Raw genomic sequence first — 16229 nt, forward strand, 5'->3', positions numbered from 1 at the left:
CACACATCCTAGGCAGAACTAAAGCTGCTCGCTGTCAGTACTAAAATAGCCTACTTTCAACGTTGGGGGACACAGCGCATCTCAACCAACTCTTTCCTTTGATCAGCAGGCAGAGGAAATGGAGGCACCGTCACGGCTGGACAGCTGCGTGGCCTCCAGAGCATGCGGGGGAGGGGGGGGCCTCTCAAGCCCCGACCCCGTCGGGCGCTGAGCTGCAGGCCGACCACGCCTGGTTCCAGTTAGGCTGCCCGCTCTTTGCACCGAAATCCTCCCACGTTTCTGCTCGCCGCGTCCTATTTGCAACGTGGCTTCAAAGTGCTCCTTCTCACCGCATCTCCTCTCCACAAAGTAACTACCACGGGGCTGGAGAGAGCAGACTCTGAAGTAACAATGCTGAGCTTCAGGAGTTCCCACCCTGCCTCAGCCGAAACGAACCAGACCAGCATGAGGACACGGGTTCCATTCCTGGCCTCGCTCAGTGGGTGAAGGATCCAGTGTTGCCCTGAGCTGTGGTGTAGGGCACAGGTGCAGCTCAGATCCGGCGTTGCTGTGGCTGTGGTGTAGGCAGGCGGCAGCAGCTCCGATTCGATCCCTAGCCTGGGAACTTCCATATGCCATGGGTGCGGCCCTAAAAGGACAAAGAAAAAAAAAAAAAAGGAATGCTGGGCTTTAAATGCACTCACGCACCAAGAATTAATTCTATAATTAATTCTACAATGAACGTCACAACTTAATCAACATCCTTTTTCTTTACTACCTACCCTCTGGCCTTGAGGCTAAGGGGAGAAATATACTAAAATTACACGTGACGGGCTCCCTTCACAAAGGTCACCAGCATCTCCTCCCCCACACACCCCACCCCATGCCCTGGCACACACCCCCACGGCCGCACACACACCCGCACGGCAATGTGTAAGGATCATGACAGCTGCTCCCTTCAGGTAACACATTATGCGGCTGCTGCTCATTAACCTACAGGGGTCTGGTAGGTTAAAAAAACTCAAAATTTTTCTACTGACAAAAGAAACCAAGCTCCGATTAGACCCCCAGCCTGGGAACCTCTATATGCCGTGGGTGCGGCCCTAGAAAAGCCAAAAAAAAAAAAAAAAGAAAGAAAAGCAAAAGAAACCAAGAAATAAACTAGAGGACAGTGTTCAAGCCATAGTCCCTTCAAGTGTCACTAAGTCAATTCAAACGCATGTACGAGCATTATGAACATCTTATACAATAGTTAACAATAATACAAACATGTTTTTACTATAAGGACTTCACTCTTTAAGGCAAAGTTTCCTCCTAGAATCACCCTCACCTCTTCAGTCTAGCAAAAGACAATGATTTGATTTCTGCGGTGCAATGAAAAATTCTTGGCTTCAGGAAGCTTTAAGAAACACCAAGAAACCCTCAGCCAACAGAACAAAGTAGCCTGGAGCTGCTCCTTTTGAGCGGAGACTTCCAGTTCGGTGCAAAGTGATGCAGAAACCACAGCCTCTTCCCACACGACAGCCACCAAACAAGGACATGCTCCGTGGGCACACATGCGTATCAGGAATTTTTCCCATGAAACTGCTGTTTTTCTCCTACCACAGCAAGGTAATCACATCAGAGACAAAGTTTCTAAAAAAAGAGACAAGCTACATATATTTCCAAATAAACATGGTTCTGAAAAAATACCATTGCAATAAAATAAGAAGTTTATGTGCTAAATCTGCTTTCCTAACGGGAAAAGAAACTTTCAATATTAAAGAAAAATAAAGTATTTCACAAGATTAACATTATTTTTAAATACCTAAGGTGAAAATTATTGATTTATGTAAAATAACAAGAGTTCCCACGGTGGCACAACGGGATCGGCAGTGTCCCTCGAGCCGGGTTCCTCCCCCGGCCCGGCAGAGTGAGTTAAGGCCCCAGCAATGCTGCAGCTGCAGCACAGGTCACAACTGCAGCTCAGATCTGAAGCCTGGCCCAGGAACCCCATACGCAAAAGGAAAGAAAGAAGAAAGGAAGAAAGAACCTTGGAGTTCCCACCATGGTGCAGCGAAAACGAATCTGACTACAAACCATGAGGTTGCAGGTTCAATCCCTGGCCTTGCCCAGTGGGTTAAGGATCCGGCGTTGCCATGAGCTGTGGTGTAGGTCGCAGATGTGGTTTGGGTCTGGCGTTGCTGTAGCTGTGGCGTAGGCTGGTGGCTACAGCTCCGATTCGATCCCTACCTAGCCTGGGAACCTCCATATGCTGTGGGTGCGGCCCTAAAAAGACAAAAAAAGAAACAAACAAACAGGAGTTCCCGTCGTGGAGCAGCGGTTAACGAACCCGACTAGGAACCATGAGGTTGTGGGTTCGATCCCTGGCCTCGCTCAGTAGGTTAAGGATCCAGTGTTGCCTTGAGCTGTTGTGTGGGTCGCAGACTCGGCTCGGATCCTGCGTTGCTGCGGCTCTGGTGTAGGCCGGAGGCTACAGCTCCAATTCGACCCCTAGCCTAGGAACCTCCATATGCCATGGGAGCAGCCCTAGAAAAGGCAAAAAAGAAAGAAAGAAAGAAAGAAAGAAAGAAAGAAAGAAAGAAACTCAAAAACTGGTCGCAGCGACGGTCCACTGACAGACTGTCGATAACATCATCCTGAGAATTCCACACACTGCACTGCGCCCCCCATTCAGGCGCTCTCCGGGCCTGCATCCCCGCCGTGAGGCATCGGAAGCCACCAGTATCCTAAGCACCCCAACAAGGGAAGCTGCTCCCGAGGGGCGAAGCGTCCCGCCTGGGCCCCCAGGCCAGGATTACTTTGGGTTCACGAGGCAGGGTCTCCCGCCAAAGTTCAGCATCTTTCGGCACCACGATGACTCTCCAAAGCAGTTTTTTTAAAAAATATGCCTTGGCGTTTCTTTTTCTGGAAAAGCTCGTTTTTTTATCTATTTGTCCACCTCAGGTCAACAGCTCTGACCTGCACAAGGTGCCCTGGCCTGGGCCCCGAAGCCACGTGGGGGCTGCGCTAGACTGTCCCTGTACCCGCTGCTGGCTGCCGCCCCCGGGCCCGCCTCCGGCTCACTCGGGACAAAGTGAGAGCCCACGTGGCTGAGACGCAGTCAGATTCCTCTAGTCTTCCGGCGACTCACCAAACCTCGCCAACCTGGCTGCTGTGAGCACCGAGAGGCGCTAGGCAAACCCTTTCCCTCTGCCTGACTTTCAGTGGGTAACCGATTCTTTCCAAAACTATGTTTCAATGTCACAAATAGATCCATTAAAAGAAATCAATGAATTAAAAGAAAGGGGAAGCAGGAGTTCCCGTCGTGGCGCAGTGGTTAACGAATCCGACTAGGAACCATGAGGTTGCGGGTTCGGTCCCTGCCCTTGCTCAGTGGGTTAACGATCCGGCGTTGCAATGAGCTGTGGTGTAGGTTGCAGACGCGGCTCGGATCCCGCGTTGCTGTGGCTCTGGCGTAGGCCGGTGGCTACAGCTCCGATTGGACCCCTAGCCTGGGAACCTCCATATGCCGCGGGAGCGGCCCAAGAAATAGTAAAAAAAAAAAAAAAAAAGAAAGGGGAAGCAAACAACCCTCTCCCTAAGTGAAGCCCACTGGGCCCAGGGCAGCCAGAACCCACCTCTGTGTGAGGGAAGCGCCACATAGCGTGCACAGGCTTTCTGGGCGCCACGATTTCTACGCCAAACCTTGGCAGAAGAATTGTTGTCCAAAAGCTCTAAGTCTCTTGGGCAAAATAAATACATAAATTCTCAACCACAGATCTGCAGACCAAGAATGTTCCCTGTCCTCTAGCAATTCCTCTATAAAGTAGTGGGACGCATTCTTAACCCGCAAACAGAACCTAAAAGGTGTGTCTAAACACGTGATCAGAGTGCTGTTTAGCCCACATGGTTCAGAGGCGCAAACACACCGACGGGGGTGGGGGGAGGGCGCGGGCCAGGAAACGGGCACACAGACACACAGGCACACACGCACACGTTCTGCATAAACTGAGGGATTCAGAATTTGTGATCATTTGAAAGGGTTTGAGGAGAGCTTAAATATTTAAAATTTCCCTATATTTCCATGCTTACTACACAATTTTTCTCTCCTTAAGCTCCTGTTCCTCCGCTGCCTACATTTTTCCAGCACACGAACACCTTCCTTTCCTCATCAAACCACTGAGGTGCCCACGACATAAACACAGTCACTGCTGAGTCCTCTAGCACCTCTGAAAGGACACACAAACCTCCCACCCGTGTCGCCAGAGCCCCCCCCCAACAAAACAACTGAGGATGTGCCCTGGAATGGTATCGGCTGTCTACGAACTTCCTTTTACGCCCTTACAATCTCTGAAAAAGATCAACAGTTCATAAAAAGAAAAATGAGGAGTTCCCATCGTGGCGCAGTGGTTAACGAATCCAACTAGGAACCATGAGGTTGCAGGTTCGGTCCCCGCCCTTGCTCAGTGGGTTAACGATCCGGTGTCTCCGTGAGCCGTGGTGTAGGTCACAGATGCGGCTCGGATCCCGCGTTGCTGTGGCTCTGGCGTAGGCCGGTGGCTACAGCTCCAATGCGACCCCTAGCCTGGGAACCTCCATATGCCGCGGGAGCGGCCCAAGAAATGGCAAAAAGACCAAAAAAAAAAGAAAAGAAAAAGAAAAATGAGTTTCAACAACTTAATAACTACTTTGACGTAGTTATTCACAGCAACTGTTACAAATACAGCTGTGTTGTCAAGGAGTTTAGTGCACGTTTTCGAAATTAAATATAAAACCTGGAAGGTAAGCATTTACAAAACTGTGCCAAAAAATGCCTTTAGTACTGACTGTAACTGGTCTTAATGTAAATTAAAATTTCTCCAAACATATTATTAAACCACAGCACCAGGAAAAAAGTTGAAGAGCACAGTCTGATCAAAATAAGCAGTTACAATCGTTGAAGACAAATTATATCTATGCACGTTCGAGGTAAGCCCAAGATTTTTAAATGCTCCAAAAAATTACATGTAATGACCAGCATACCAACCCTTGAACTTCAACAAGCTCTCATCACAATGTTTAACATGAAGACCGCACTCCATTGCCTACACGCAGGTCCTCAACCATCTCAGCTGAAAACCCTGAGACCAGCACAATTTGGTCTCCTCAAGTGACTCTCATCCACAGATTTTCAACAGCCAGGCACAGATGCCGTGTCACCTGCACACGGACTGCGAGCGGCTCCGGAGGCAGACCCGAGCCCGCGAGGCGCGCGGCCACTCACCACTTCCTCCAGCGCCGCGCTGCGCCCGAAGGAGCAGGTGAGGTGCGTGAGGCAGTTCACAAAGGACGAGAACAGCTCACTGGGAATGGCCGTCAAAACGCTCCGCGGGAACACGGTCACCAGGTTGCTGATGATGCTGGAGATCCCCACCGCTTCAGAGTCTTCTATCTCGATCCTGCAACCCAGGCCAGGCGCATGCTTAGCGCAGCGGAAGCACCCCGTTTCCAACCTTCCAACAGCGCCACCCGCTCCCAACTTCCAAGGGCGCACGCAGAGCACGCACGGCCCTCTCGACACTTCAAAGAGAAAGCGGGGAGTCCCCGGTGTCTTCCTTCCTCCCCGTTGATCCCCCAGGAGAAGGGCGGCTCCCTCGGCTGCGAGGCCGGCACACCTACCCGTTGATGGTGTTCAGCAGCCCCTCGATGAAGTGTGCCAGGTAGTCAACCTGGGACCCTTCGTCAGGGAAGATGGGCCCGTGAAGAGACGCCAGCTGGGCGAGGCACTGCAGGGAGTCCTGGGCCATGTCAGAATCTTCTCTGATCTTCCGATGTACCTGTTCGAAAGAATGACTCTTCTGTAAGGGTCACACACCTACTGTGCCAAACGAGGTAGGAGAAGTCACTGTGGCTGATTACTCCTAGAAAATGAATTTCCAAGTTAAACCAAACGTGAGAAGGGTCCTTCCGTCCACTTTATGTTCTAGGCCTGGCCTTGAAACATGTATCAATTAATTTTTAGCCGAGGGCTACCTACATTTTGAAAATTGAACCGTGTCCAGCATGTGATGACAAAGAGAGAAACAGATGCCGGACAGCCAGACACACTGCCTCTTCTAAAAACAGCAGTGCCGACAGTTATCCGTATTATGCGAGCTATGCCTCGCTGCAGCTTCCTGCTAAAGTTAGCAGAGCGCAGGCAGGAGCGTATAGACGCTGCTTCAGGGAAGCACACAGCTCCATGCAGAAACCGACAGGCCCCTCAATCCCTAGAAATTCGTTCACGCGAACAACATACCAACAGCGTCTTACAGACGGCCCGTGATTTGTTAGACTCTCATTTTATCCTGCATCACTGCTGTGAATAAATGCTAAAAATTTTAACTTATACTTGGACTCTCTTTAAAGCTCATCTAGAATGTTTCAGTGAGGTAACAGGGATCTGAAACGCCTGGTGCACAGTGATCTGATGACGGAAATGCTCGCGAAAGGCTGCTCCCTAACCCCCAGGGGCCTTAATACTCTCGGAGTCACCGTCGGACAAACACGGACACACAAGAACGCAGAGGTGAGGACCTAGCTTAATATACCGAAATCTGCTGCGGCCACTGCCTACTTTCCACAAGCATCTGACTTCTCCAGGCACTCTTTTCCTACACAAATCTCTCTGCTTGCTGAATGCCACACAATCGAAACACTGAGTCCTCTGTCTGGGGTTATATCCACCCTGCTCTGCAAATCTTTTATAGATGACTTGAGGTCAGACTGTTTCTCAAGTATTCGTGGGCACTGTGCTGGGACACAGGGACCAGAACTCAGTCACTGGCTGATTCCATTCATCTTTAATCTCAAACACCTTGAGGTTCCAAGGAATTTAAAACATACCTTCTTATGTGGTTGGGAAAAACAAATCGAGGAATAATAATATTTCTAGACACGTGACAGTTATACCAACTGCACGTTCTGAGGACCGTCAATGAGCTGCACTAGGAGACAGAGCTGAGGCTGCCTCGGGGAGCGTGGCCTGCAGAGCCAGGAGCTTCAGCTGCCCACTCCCTGGTCTGGAAAAACACAAATGTTTTTGACACATATCCTCCATTAGGTTTACACAAATCCACATACCCACACGGATTCAAGAAGCGAGCCACTTTATTCCTCAGCTCCTCATCTAAAACCGAAACCACACTGCCCCTGGCCTGTGCTTTAACCTCAGCAACATTTGAAAGCGCCGGAGACAAAGCAACCCGGGACACACGGGGCTGCTTCTAAGCCTCAAGCAAACGGCTGCGGATCCCGATCCGGGTCCAGGCGTGGGGAACCAGAGGAAAGAGTCCACACGGATTATGCAATGAGACAGGGTCAGATAAGACACTGTGCTCAGAGCCTGACTTCACACACAAATCAACGATTAATTCCTCCATGACAGAGTGGCCCTCTGACCTCCTGCCACTACAAAGGAGTGCCAACACGTCTGACCATGTCTCACAAATTAACAACGGAGTTCACCCCCCGCGTAGGCCACGAAGCAAGGGACGAAGAAAACCAGGCCTGACAGAGCACCCGGGAGGTGAGCGGAGAAGCAGGACATGCAACTCGGACAAAGAGTCAAGAGGAGCACGAGCCCCGCCGGGACGTGCCGGATCCAAGATGTTTGTGGGCGCCCGGCGAGCGCTGGGATTACGCGCCCTGGACACTGGAGCAGCCTGGGCCGAATATAGCCGAGGAGTCATCGGTGCAGGAGGGCGCCGGGCGGGCTGCGAGGAGGAGCCCGGGGAGCGGACACGGCCTGCGAGCCGAGACGGCAGCGCTAACGGGTACGAGCGAGCAGCGCAGGAAAAGACATAAGTAAGATCGGGATCGAGCAGCCGGCCAGCCTGTGGGTCTTCCGACACCTAATGGAGAAAAGAAAACTCGAGAAGTCGCCAGCGTGCAAGGGGCAGAAGGCTGCCGCAAGGCGCCCGCGCTCAGACGGGTCGCGTCCAGATCCCGAAGCCAAGACACAGCCCATGCCTGTCAGCCGCTCAAACCCAGAGGAAAACCGCTTCCAAGAGGCACTGCGTCCACACGACTGACAGTCAACTTGATAAAAACAGAAGGATTAGCCACCGCCGTTTTTCTAACAAATAACAAAATGAAAATTGCTTATAAACGCAGAGATGAAGGCAACAAGCCATACACACGAAGCTGTTAAACCACAACGTGAAAAGGGTTAACTCTCCCACTGAGGCGTTATCTGCATGTGGGGTTCTCAGCTGACAGGAGCAGCTGTCCCGCGTCTAGACAGCTGTTCAGACTGGGGGAGCCGTTTCCAGTCCTGCCAGCGCGGTTTTCACCTTTTCAGAAGCTGCTGGAACAGCCCAATGAGTCACACAAAGAACTGAACTCGGACACAGAGCAAAACAATTTCTGTCAGGGAGGCAGGCGAGAGAAGGTTAAGATGGAGTTACAATTGTCTTTGATACGGCTAACCTCTCTAGCCATCACTTCCTGGACCTCAAGCGGCAGATGCAAGGCCATAGTCAGTTTGAACATTTGCACAGGAAACATCTTCAGGTACAGCTCGGGGCGTTTTGTTCTAGCCATCTCACACGTGCACGGTATTTTAAATGCTGTAAAAAGTTGTAAAATGTTGTAAAAAGGAAGGCTGCGGTAAGGCTGGGGAATAATATCTTCAAAACAAATAAAAAGGTAAACTATACTTAACGGTTGGGATTAAGCAAAACAGCTTTCTTTTCTCCTCTTTAATCGGTCTTTATTGGGAGTTCTGTCCCAGACATTACATCTAACTGACCTGTGTGCCAGTCCCATACCTACAAACCAGCATCCAAAACACACACACACACACCCACACACCCACGTATTTTTCCCAGCATCTGACTCCCACACTGGGGCCTCTAGGCTGACACGGGAGCACATTCCTTACTTCTTAATATTGAGCAGATAATAAAACAGGACGAGTCACAGTTATAGCTGAAATAAGTACTCCCCCGTGACACTAACTTAGCCCATGACTGGCAACCAGGACACAAAAAAGCAAGCTGCCCTAGAACAGCGGCTCGGCGAAGGCGGCCCCGGCAGCTCGGAGGCTCTAAAACCCTGCCAGCTTGTCAGCAAGGCTGGAGCTCTGCTCTCGGTCCTAAGGAGGCAGCACGTGCCTTTCTGGCCTCTCTGTCACACGCGCACTACGTGCCTGTCGCACAGCAGCCAGCGTGCGCGGGAGCGGATGTGAGAGGCTGTCTTCTGTCACGCCAGACCTTAGAGAGATTTGCAAAAACGTAAAAACACTGCCACTCTTCTCACTAAACCTTTTGTTTTCAAAAATACAGCTATTTGTTCACTGAAATGTTATTTATGTCCATCTGTAATGGTTTGGTATTGCTATTTTTCAGTGAATAAATAATTCTTTAAAGTTCTCAATTTGAATTTTTAATATGGTAAATATTAATTAGCTATAACCCCACATCGACAAAAGCTCTTCGAGGTCCTCAATGATTTTTAAGGGTATAAAAGGGTCCTGAGTCAAAAAAGCTTGAGCCCTGCAACATTAAACTCTTCATAAACATATAAAATTTTTATAAATCAGCAAAAGCACTCCCATACAGTCTGTGTTTAAGCAGATACACCAAACAGAAGAGAAGGCTTAAGGGGGGAAAGGCACCCTGTCTCCTTTTACTTAAGAAAAATACCAAAGCACGCGGTTTCTCCCGGGGCACGTGCGGGGGCCTTCCCCAGGGGAGGGGAAGGCAGGACTTACGGTAAAGAAAAGCTCCATGACCCTGCTGTCCAGGAGGGCCTCCCGCCAGGACTCCGTTGGCTTCAGAAGCACATTTTGTGAGGATTCAAACATGGCTATATAATGTCTGCCCAGTTATCTGGTGTCAAGGTCAACCACAATAACATTCGTACTTTGTCTAAAGTTTAAGCATATCCTATATACAACAGGAGCCATCCAGAAAGAATGTAATGGAAACAGTGCAAGCGTCTCCACATACGGTACATAATTCATGCCGGAAGCGCAGGAAGAAAAGGCATCAGGGGCTGGAAAAACAATGAACAGTTTCTTTGTCATTATATGTCACGCTGCAGGGACAGACACACTCTGGTAGAGATCTGAACGGTGGCAACGGAAGCCAACACACCAAAGCAAAACATGCCGAAACGTATGCAAAAAGACTCAACGTCTACGCGTCCATCCCGTCGTTTCCCCAGCCCCACCTTATAACAGCTAAAACCACTTACACAAAGTGTGAGCTGCATATAGTCAACTTGGAAAAAAATACATCATTTTCCCAAAGAAATACATTTCCTGGGAAACAAAGAAGACAACAGGAAGAGCAAATACACATCACCCGGAGCAGAGGACCCCCCCCCCCCACCCGTCCCATTCCGCAGCAGAGCGTCCACTCCCCCCGCAGAGAAATGAGCGGTTTGCATGAGGCTCTGCCACGCTCGTTGACAACCCCCAGACTGGACGCCAAGGTTAGGACGCGCAGAGGTCACCTTAAGCTGCTTCCAAGACAAGGCGCGCCTTGCTGAGGGGCTGTGACCACCGCGCGGCTGCAGGTGCTCGTGACAACGCGTCTGGGACCCCCACGCAGCAAGCAAGGTGCGAGGAAGTGAGGCCGCCGGCCACACCGCTGCCCCAACCCCCAGCTGAAGGACACTGACCAGGCCATGTTCCCAACACACAACAAGAAGTCTCAGCAACAGTCACCCGGAACCACTGCTTGCAAAACTTAGACAGGAGTTCAAACGCCACACTTCCGTGAAAGCCCAAATCATTAACGGAGAACATTAAAGGCTGGGACCATGCCGAGGAAACCTTCTCATAAGACTACTGCTTGGAATTCCCTGCTGCTGCGGGGGGTGCTCTCGCTGCAGCTGCTCAGGTCCCTGCTATGGTGCCAGTTCGATCCCTGGCCCAGAAACGTCTATATGCCACAAGCGCCTTTTAAGTTCCTAACGCTGCTTAGTGTCTGCAGAGAAAGGAGGGGCACCGAGAGTCCCCCAGGAAAGAAGCCACTGCTTGTTTCTGAAAAATCCCTCCACGTTCCGAGACACCATCAGACTGGCGAACACGGGCGAACCCCCATCGGTTCCTCTCGTCTCACGTCCTCCCCCGCTCCGCCCCGAGAGGCGGGGGAGCAGGCCCTGCGGGGCTCAGTCCACAAGGGCGACCTGCTTCCTTCCTGACTCGGGACACCCACGCCTTGGGAACCGAGTCTCTAGAAGGGCCACCCTCTCACGAGGCACCGATTTGGTGCCCGGCTGTTGGCAGGGAGCTCCCCACCGGACACGTGGTGTACGGATCCAACACGGGGTCTTTCTGCCGTGGTCTCGAACCAGGGGCGGGACTGAAAAGTCTGTGGGGAAATTTTCTGACGCCCGGGATGTGTCTCCCAGCCGTCGGGGGTGGAGGAACGGAGGCGAAACAATAAACCCACAGCTCCTGTCAATTCTGTTTTTGAGCATCTTCGGAATTTTCCACAATAAAAGCCCAGGGCACAGAAAACGAGGATGAGGTGCCAGCACACGCCATGAAGCACCTATAAAAGTTTTGTACGTCACAAACATATCCCACTTACTCTTCTCCAGCGTCACTCCCTTCACGCTCAATGTCCAGCTTTATGAATTAAAGGCAACTGCAGGGCATATAAATTGTTTGGTAATGAGAGTATTTATTAAATTCTTACACCAAGTACTATGCTGAGTAAAGAAACACGAAAAAACTATGACTATCTACATTTTTAAGGAGCCGCGATTTGACATTAAAAGGGTAATAAATTGTCTGCTGGCCATTCGAGTCTAACAAAATATGTGTACAACTGCTAAACATTTTCAGTCAGAAAAATAACAGAACTTCTTAATACATCACATGCTCAAGGTGTCATGATTTACTTTCAAATTAGGTGGAAGTGAGACAGATTCACCGGACCGTCGTAAAACAGCGTCTCCCAGCAGATCACCTGTCGGTCGCAGGGCCGTGCACCTGCCCCCAGGTGAGGCAGGCATGGAGCCCCAGCATCCCACTCCACCCAGGCCCAGAGGGCAGCACTGAGGCAGTATGTGTGGGTTTATCCAGTCCTGCAAAGTGCACGGTCTCATTTCAGAGAGTGAGAAGCTGCCTTCTGACCAAGCCCACCAGCGCCAACACAGCAAGGGGCTCATCAGGGAGTGAGGCGGTGACGGCAAAGATTGGCAAGTGTTACAAAAGGCAACTGGACCTAAGCCAAGATCCCTGTTTAATTCTTTCTTCTTTCATTTAATTACAAAAAGTAATAAATGCTTGTAGATATCAGTACTTACACTGAGAAAAGAGAAAGATACAAGTTTGAGAGAAGGCTTTTTTCCAGATGTGAAAAGGAATGAAATGCAATTGCTCACCTAAACATCAGGTTCAGAATAATCCTCAAAAAAAAATTTTTTTTTAATTTGTAGCCCCTCTTGATCTGGGTTGGTTTTAAACATACTGTTCCTAGCGCCCCGTCCGCATGGCCAAATTTCCTTAGAAAGCTGATGACCAGCAAAGTTTTAGAATCTTCACTCTTTACGTGATGCTAACAGCTCAAGGGGATTTGTGAGGTTGCTATCCGTCACCTATCAGAAAATACTTTTCCCCAGGATAACTTTTATGCTCCCTGACTCCAAACCTGGACAGTATTTCTATTGCTGGCATGTCATCTGCCTATTAAGACAGGTCACTGGTACCACACCTCGCGAAGAGGTCGTGCTGGGTGCTCCTGGAAGAATCACTCCGCAGCAGTGCTGGCCGTCCCACCTCCTCTGCTACCAGTCGGCCAGCACCGGCACCCAACGCCAGGTTTTCATAAGAACAATGCACACAAGCTCCTGTTCGTACAAGCCACAACCGTACAACTCATACTCTCGCTACTAAAAGGACGTGTAATTATGCTCAAAATCATTAATAAAAACTTAAAAATAGCAGAAAGAATAGCATAACAGTGAATGGAGTACCTTTTTAAGAATCATGCTATTCCAGGAGTTCCTGTCGTGGCATAGTGGTTAACGAATCCAACTAGGAACCCTGAGGTTGCGGGTTCAATCCCTGGCCTTGCTCATTGGGTTAAGGATGTGGCATTGCTGTGTCTGTGGTGTAGGCCGGTGGCTATAGCTCCAATTCAACCCCTAGCCTGGGAACCTCCATATGCCACAGGAGTGGCCCTAGAAAAGGCAAAAGACAAAAAGACAAAAAAAAAAAAAAAAAAAAATCATGCTATTCCGACAAGAAATACGTGTTTAGTTGGCGCATTATTCCTGTGAAACCCTTGCAGTTGCTGCCTCTACAGAGAGACTATGAGGGCCCTTCTTGTTGCCGGAAATATTACTAAGAGTGTGCGTGTGTCACTTTCCACTGAGAAAACCAGAGAGAGAAGCACATCGCGCTGTGAACGGACCAGTCGCACAGACCTAAACCGCATCAGTGCCTTCAAAACAGCGTAAAGAATGAGAGCAATTCCCCTTTTCCTTTGGTATTACCAATAACCTAATGCCTTGTCTACCTCCGTGTAAGGGACACCCAAACATCCCTTCTCCTCAGATGACCCTTAGAGCAGGACACCTGGAAACAGCCGAGGCTGTCACTAGAACGCAGGTGTCCAGCCCCTGCCTCCGAGGACACCAGGCCTCAGAGATTTACGGCTGAAATAAAGCAGAACCTGCTCTTCCACTTTGCGGCCTCTCTTCTTGCCCTTCTGACTGCGACCACCACAGCCCTGCTCGCCAGGATTCCAAAAGCTCCCCTTTTCTCAAGTCTTGTTTCACAACCTATAATTCTCTCAAAGCCTAGACTACCGTGTACAAAGGTTCGTCACGTTCCTCCTTTCCGGACAGCCAAAATTAACTTTCCCCCCAAAATAGTCTTAACAGCAATAGGCTCACAATAGGTCCCTTTTTAAGTTCCCGAGGCTTCAGGTTACAACACTGCTTAAACAGCCGGGCTGTCCTAACAGCCACACTGCGCTGCTTTCTCTCTTTTACCCAAGTAGAAAAGGGACGACAGTGAGGGGACCATTTACCAACTGGTCGGTGATTACACGCCTGTCAGGTCTCAGGAGTCCCCAGACCACAGCAGACGGATCCTCTTAAACCACAACCATTCCCTCGAAGTCAAAGCAGACTCGAAACCGAGAGTTGTCTGGGGCGATGGCTTTCTATGTTTTTCTAAAATTAAGAGTAAACTCAGGTCATTGATATTTTGTTTTGTACTAGAACAGTCCATTTGCAATCAAGTAAAATCCCACCAACAGGACAGCCACAAAGAGTGCTTTCAGCCTTTTAAGAAGCCTATGTCTTTATGAAAAAAACCTGTCATCACATCCATCTCATTTCACCTTCCAACAAATTCAAGAATCAGGAGTAACAGGACAGCCCTTCTCCTGTCACTGTCATAACACAAGCCCCTCTCTCCACAAGGCTTCAATTCCAAAGAAAAAAACCAGCTCAGTGCTTTCTCAATCCCCTGCAGACCAGTCGCAGCTGAAGTTCAACTGCAGGCACAACGGCAAGAGTTAACTCTCTGTCGCCCAGCCTGCTCCCAAGGCAGCCCTGCCCAGCGCTGCTCAGGAAGCTCACCAACTTCTGGGAAACCAAGGCACAGAAAGGCACCACCTGCCCGGTTCCGTAACTGCCGCCCCGAAGCACACGCACCCTCGGCCAAGAGCCAGAAGGCCAGACCTAACAGCGCCGGCCCCGGTCCCTGGATCAACCCCACTAGGTCTCCTGTCGCAACCACACAGCATGATCCGTGAGTATGAGCTTGTAACACAAGGGGAGGTCGGCTCTGCAGGCGCGCCCGCCCTTCCACGCGTTTGCGTTCCTGTTCACCCCCTACCACCTGCGGGAAGGGGGTCATGGGGGGGGGGGCACCGACAGTTAAAAAAAAAAAAAAAATAGGTCATACAACAGCTACAAGTTATCCTCGAGTAAAAATGGGAAGTCTGAAAACTTCCACTGCCTGGTCTTATAAGTACTTTACAACAGAGGAAGATCTTGTAGCAACAATGGACATTTTACAAAAGTAATAAATATAATTTCCCCATCTCCCCAAATTCTTTTTGTCCCACCTCATTAGTAAAACAAAATTCCAGAAGCAAGGGAAGCCCAGTTCTTCTTCTTACATGTTTAGCCACTGTCACTACTAGTTTTTCTAACAACAAAAACCGCTATTTCTGGCACAGCACGGAACCCAGGAGCCCAGTCTTACACTCAGCACTTAGTCCAAGTAACAAAAGTCCTTTGAAATAAAGGAGAACTGACCTCACCTGAATGGTTTCCAAAGCCTTGCCTCCAAATAGTAACGGCGGCTTTACTGGAAATCCTACTTTAGGTGAAAGCTTCTGTATCCCCGTTACTATTTTATGATCCAGTTAGCGTTCCCTAAGAGGGTGAGTTTGAAAAAATTTTTACCAAAACCAAATCAGATCCACAAAAATAGCATACCAATAAAAGGCAGCGTAACCAAACTAAAAAAAGAATTATTACTAAAGCCAACATACCAAACATACCTGCCAAACATTCTTATTACAAAACGATATTGTCATTTATGATTAGCTTTGCCAAAACCCTTAAGCATCTGCGGATGCTAGGTGAGCTAACGGCTCAACAATATCAGCAGCATAAACAAACATCCAGGACCGGAGAGGGCACTCGTGAATCACCTTCCCTCAGTCATGGAAACCCATCTGTTTGCTGGGCTCCTGTTACCGCACGTTGTCAGTGCAGGGTGACCACGTATGGCCCAAAGCGCAGCCCACGCTCGCCTGAGCGGCCAGCCAGACAGGCGGTGAACAGGTACCACTCAAACGAGAGAACATCACAGGGAGACATGGGCCACGTGGGGGAACAGTGGCTATAAATGCATGTCAGAGGCCACCGCCAAGGAAAGCGGACCTGGTCTGGGCCCTGCGTACAACGAGGAGGCAGGGGCAACGCCAGGGGCAACGCGCCGACGGAGGGCACAGAGCAGAGGAAGGCACAGGGCAGACCACCCGCATCGGACCACCCGTTTTTAAATGGGGACGGTGGCACACGGAGCATCACAGGACTAGGGTGCTTTCCTCAGACAGCAGGGATCTCAAACACAGTGAAAAGCAGGTGGGTCTCCTCTCAGTTCTTTCAGGAGCGTGAGACCAGGACAGAAGAGCCAGAGTAACTGGCGCACTGGGCCAGGAGATGATTGTAGCACCGGCCAAATCACAGGAGCTACAGGCTTTGCAACCTCCGGGCCTGGAGCCGAGTATGCTTTCAGAACTCACCTTCTGCACACAGAA

General features: G+C 50.0%; 1 protein-coding gene across 7 annotated transcripts in view; it reads right to left on the reverse strand.

Moving 5' to 3' along the window:
* Positions 1 to 16229, reverse strand: part of XPO4 (exportin 4) — a 103875-nt gene that overhangs the window by 31730 nt on the left and 55916 nt on the right. For all 7 annotated transcript variants that reach the window (XR_002336598.1, XM_021065441.1, XM_021065440.1 and 4 more), the window contains 3 exons: positions 9695 to 9807; positions 5620 to 5777; positions 5225 to 5399 (listed from right to left, as the gene is read on the reverse strand). Coding sequence is in view for 6 of the 7 variants with exons in the window: in XM_021065441.1 (XP_020921100.1) it covers positions 5225 to 5399; positions 5620 to 5777; positions 9695 to 9807 (446 nt within the window). In the remaining variant the exon portion in view is untranslated. The remainder of the gene's footprint in view (positions 1 to 5224; positions 5400 to 5619; positions 5778 to 9694; positions 9808 to 16229) is intronic.

Source organism: Sus scrofa, chromosome 11, assembly GCF_000003025.6.
Source record: "Sus scrofa isolate TJ Tabasco breed Duroc chromosome 11, Sscrofa11.1, whole genome shotgun sequence".
NCBI lineage: Eukaryota > Metazoa > Chordata > Mammalia > Artiodactyla > Suidae > Sus > Sus scrofa.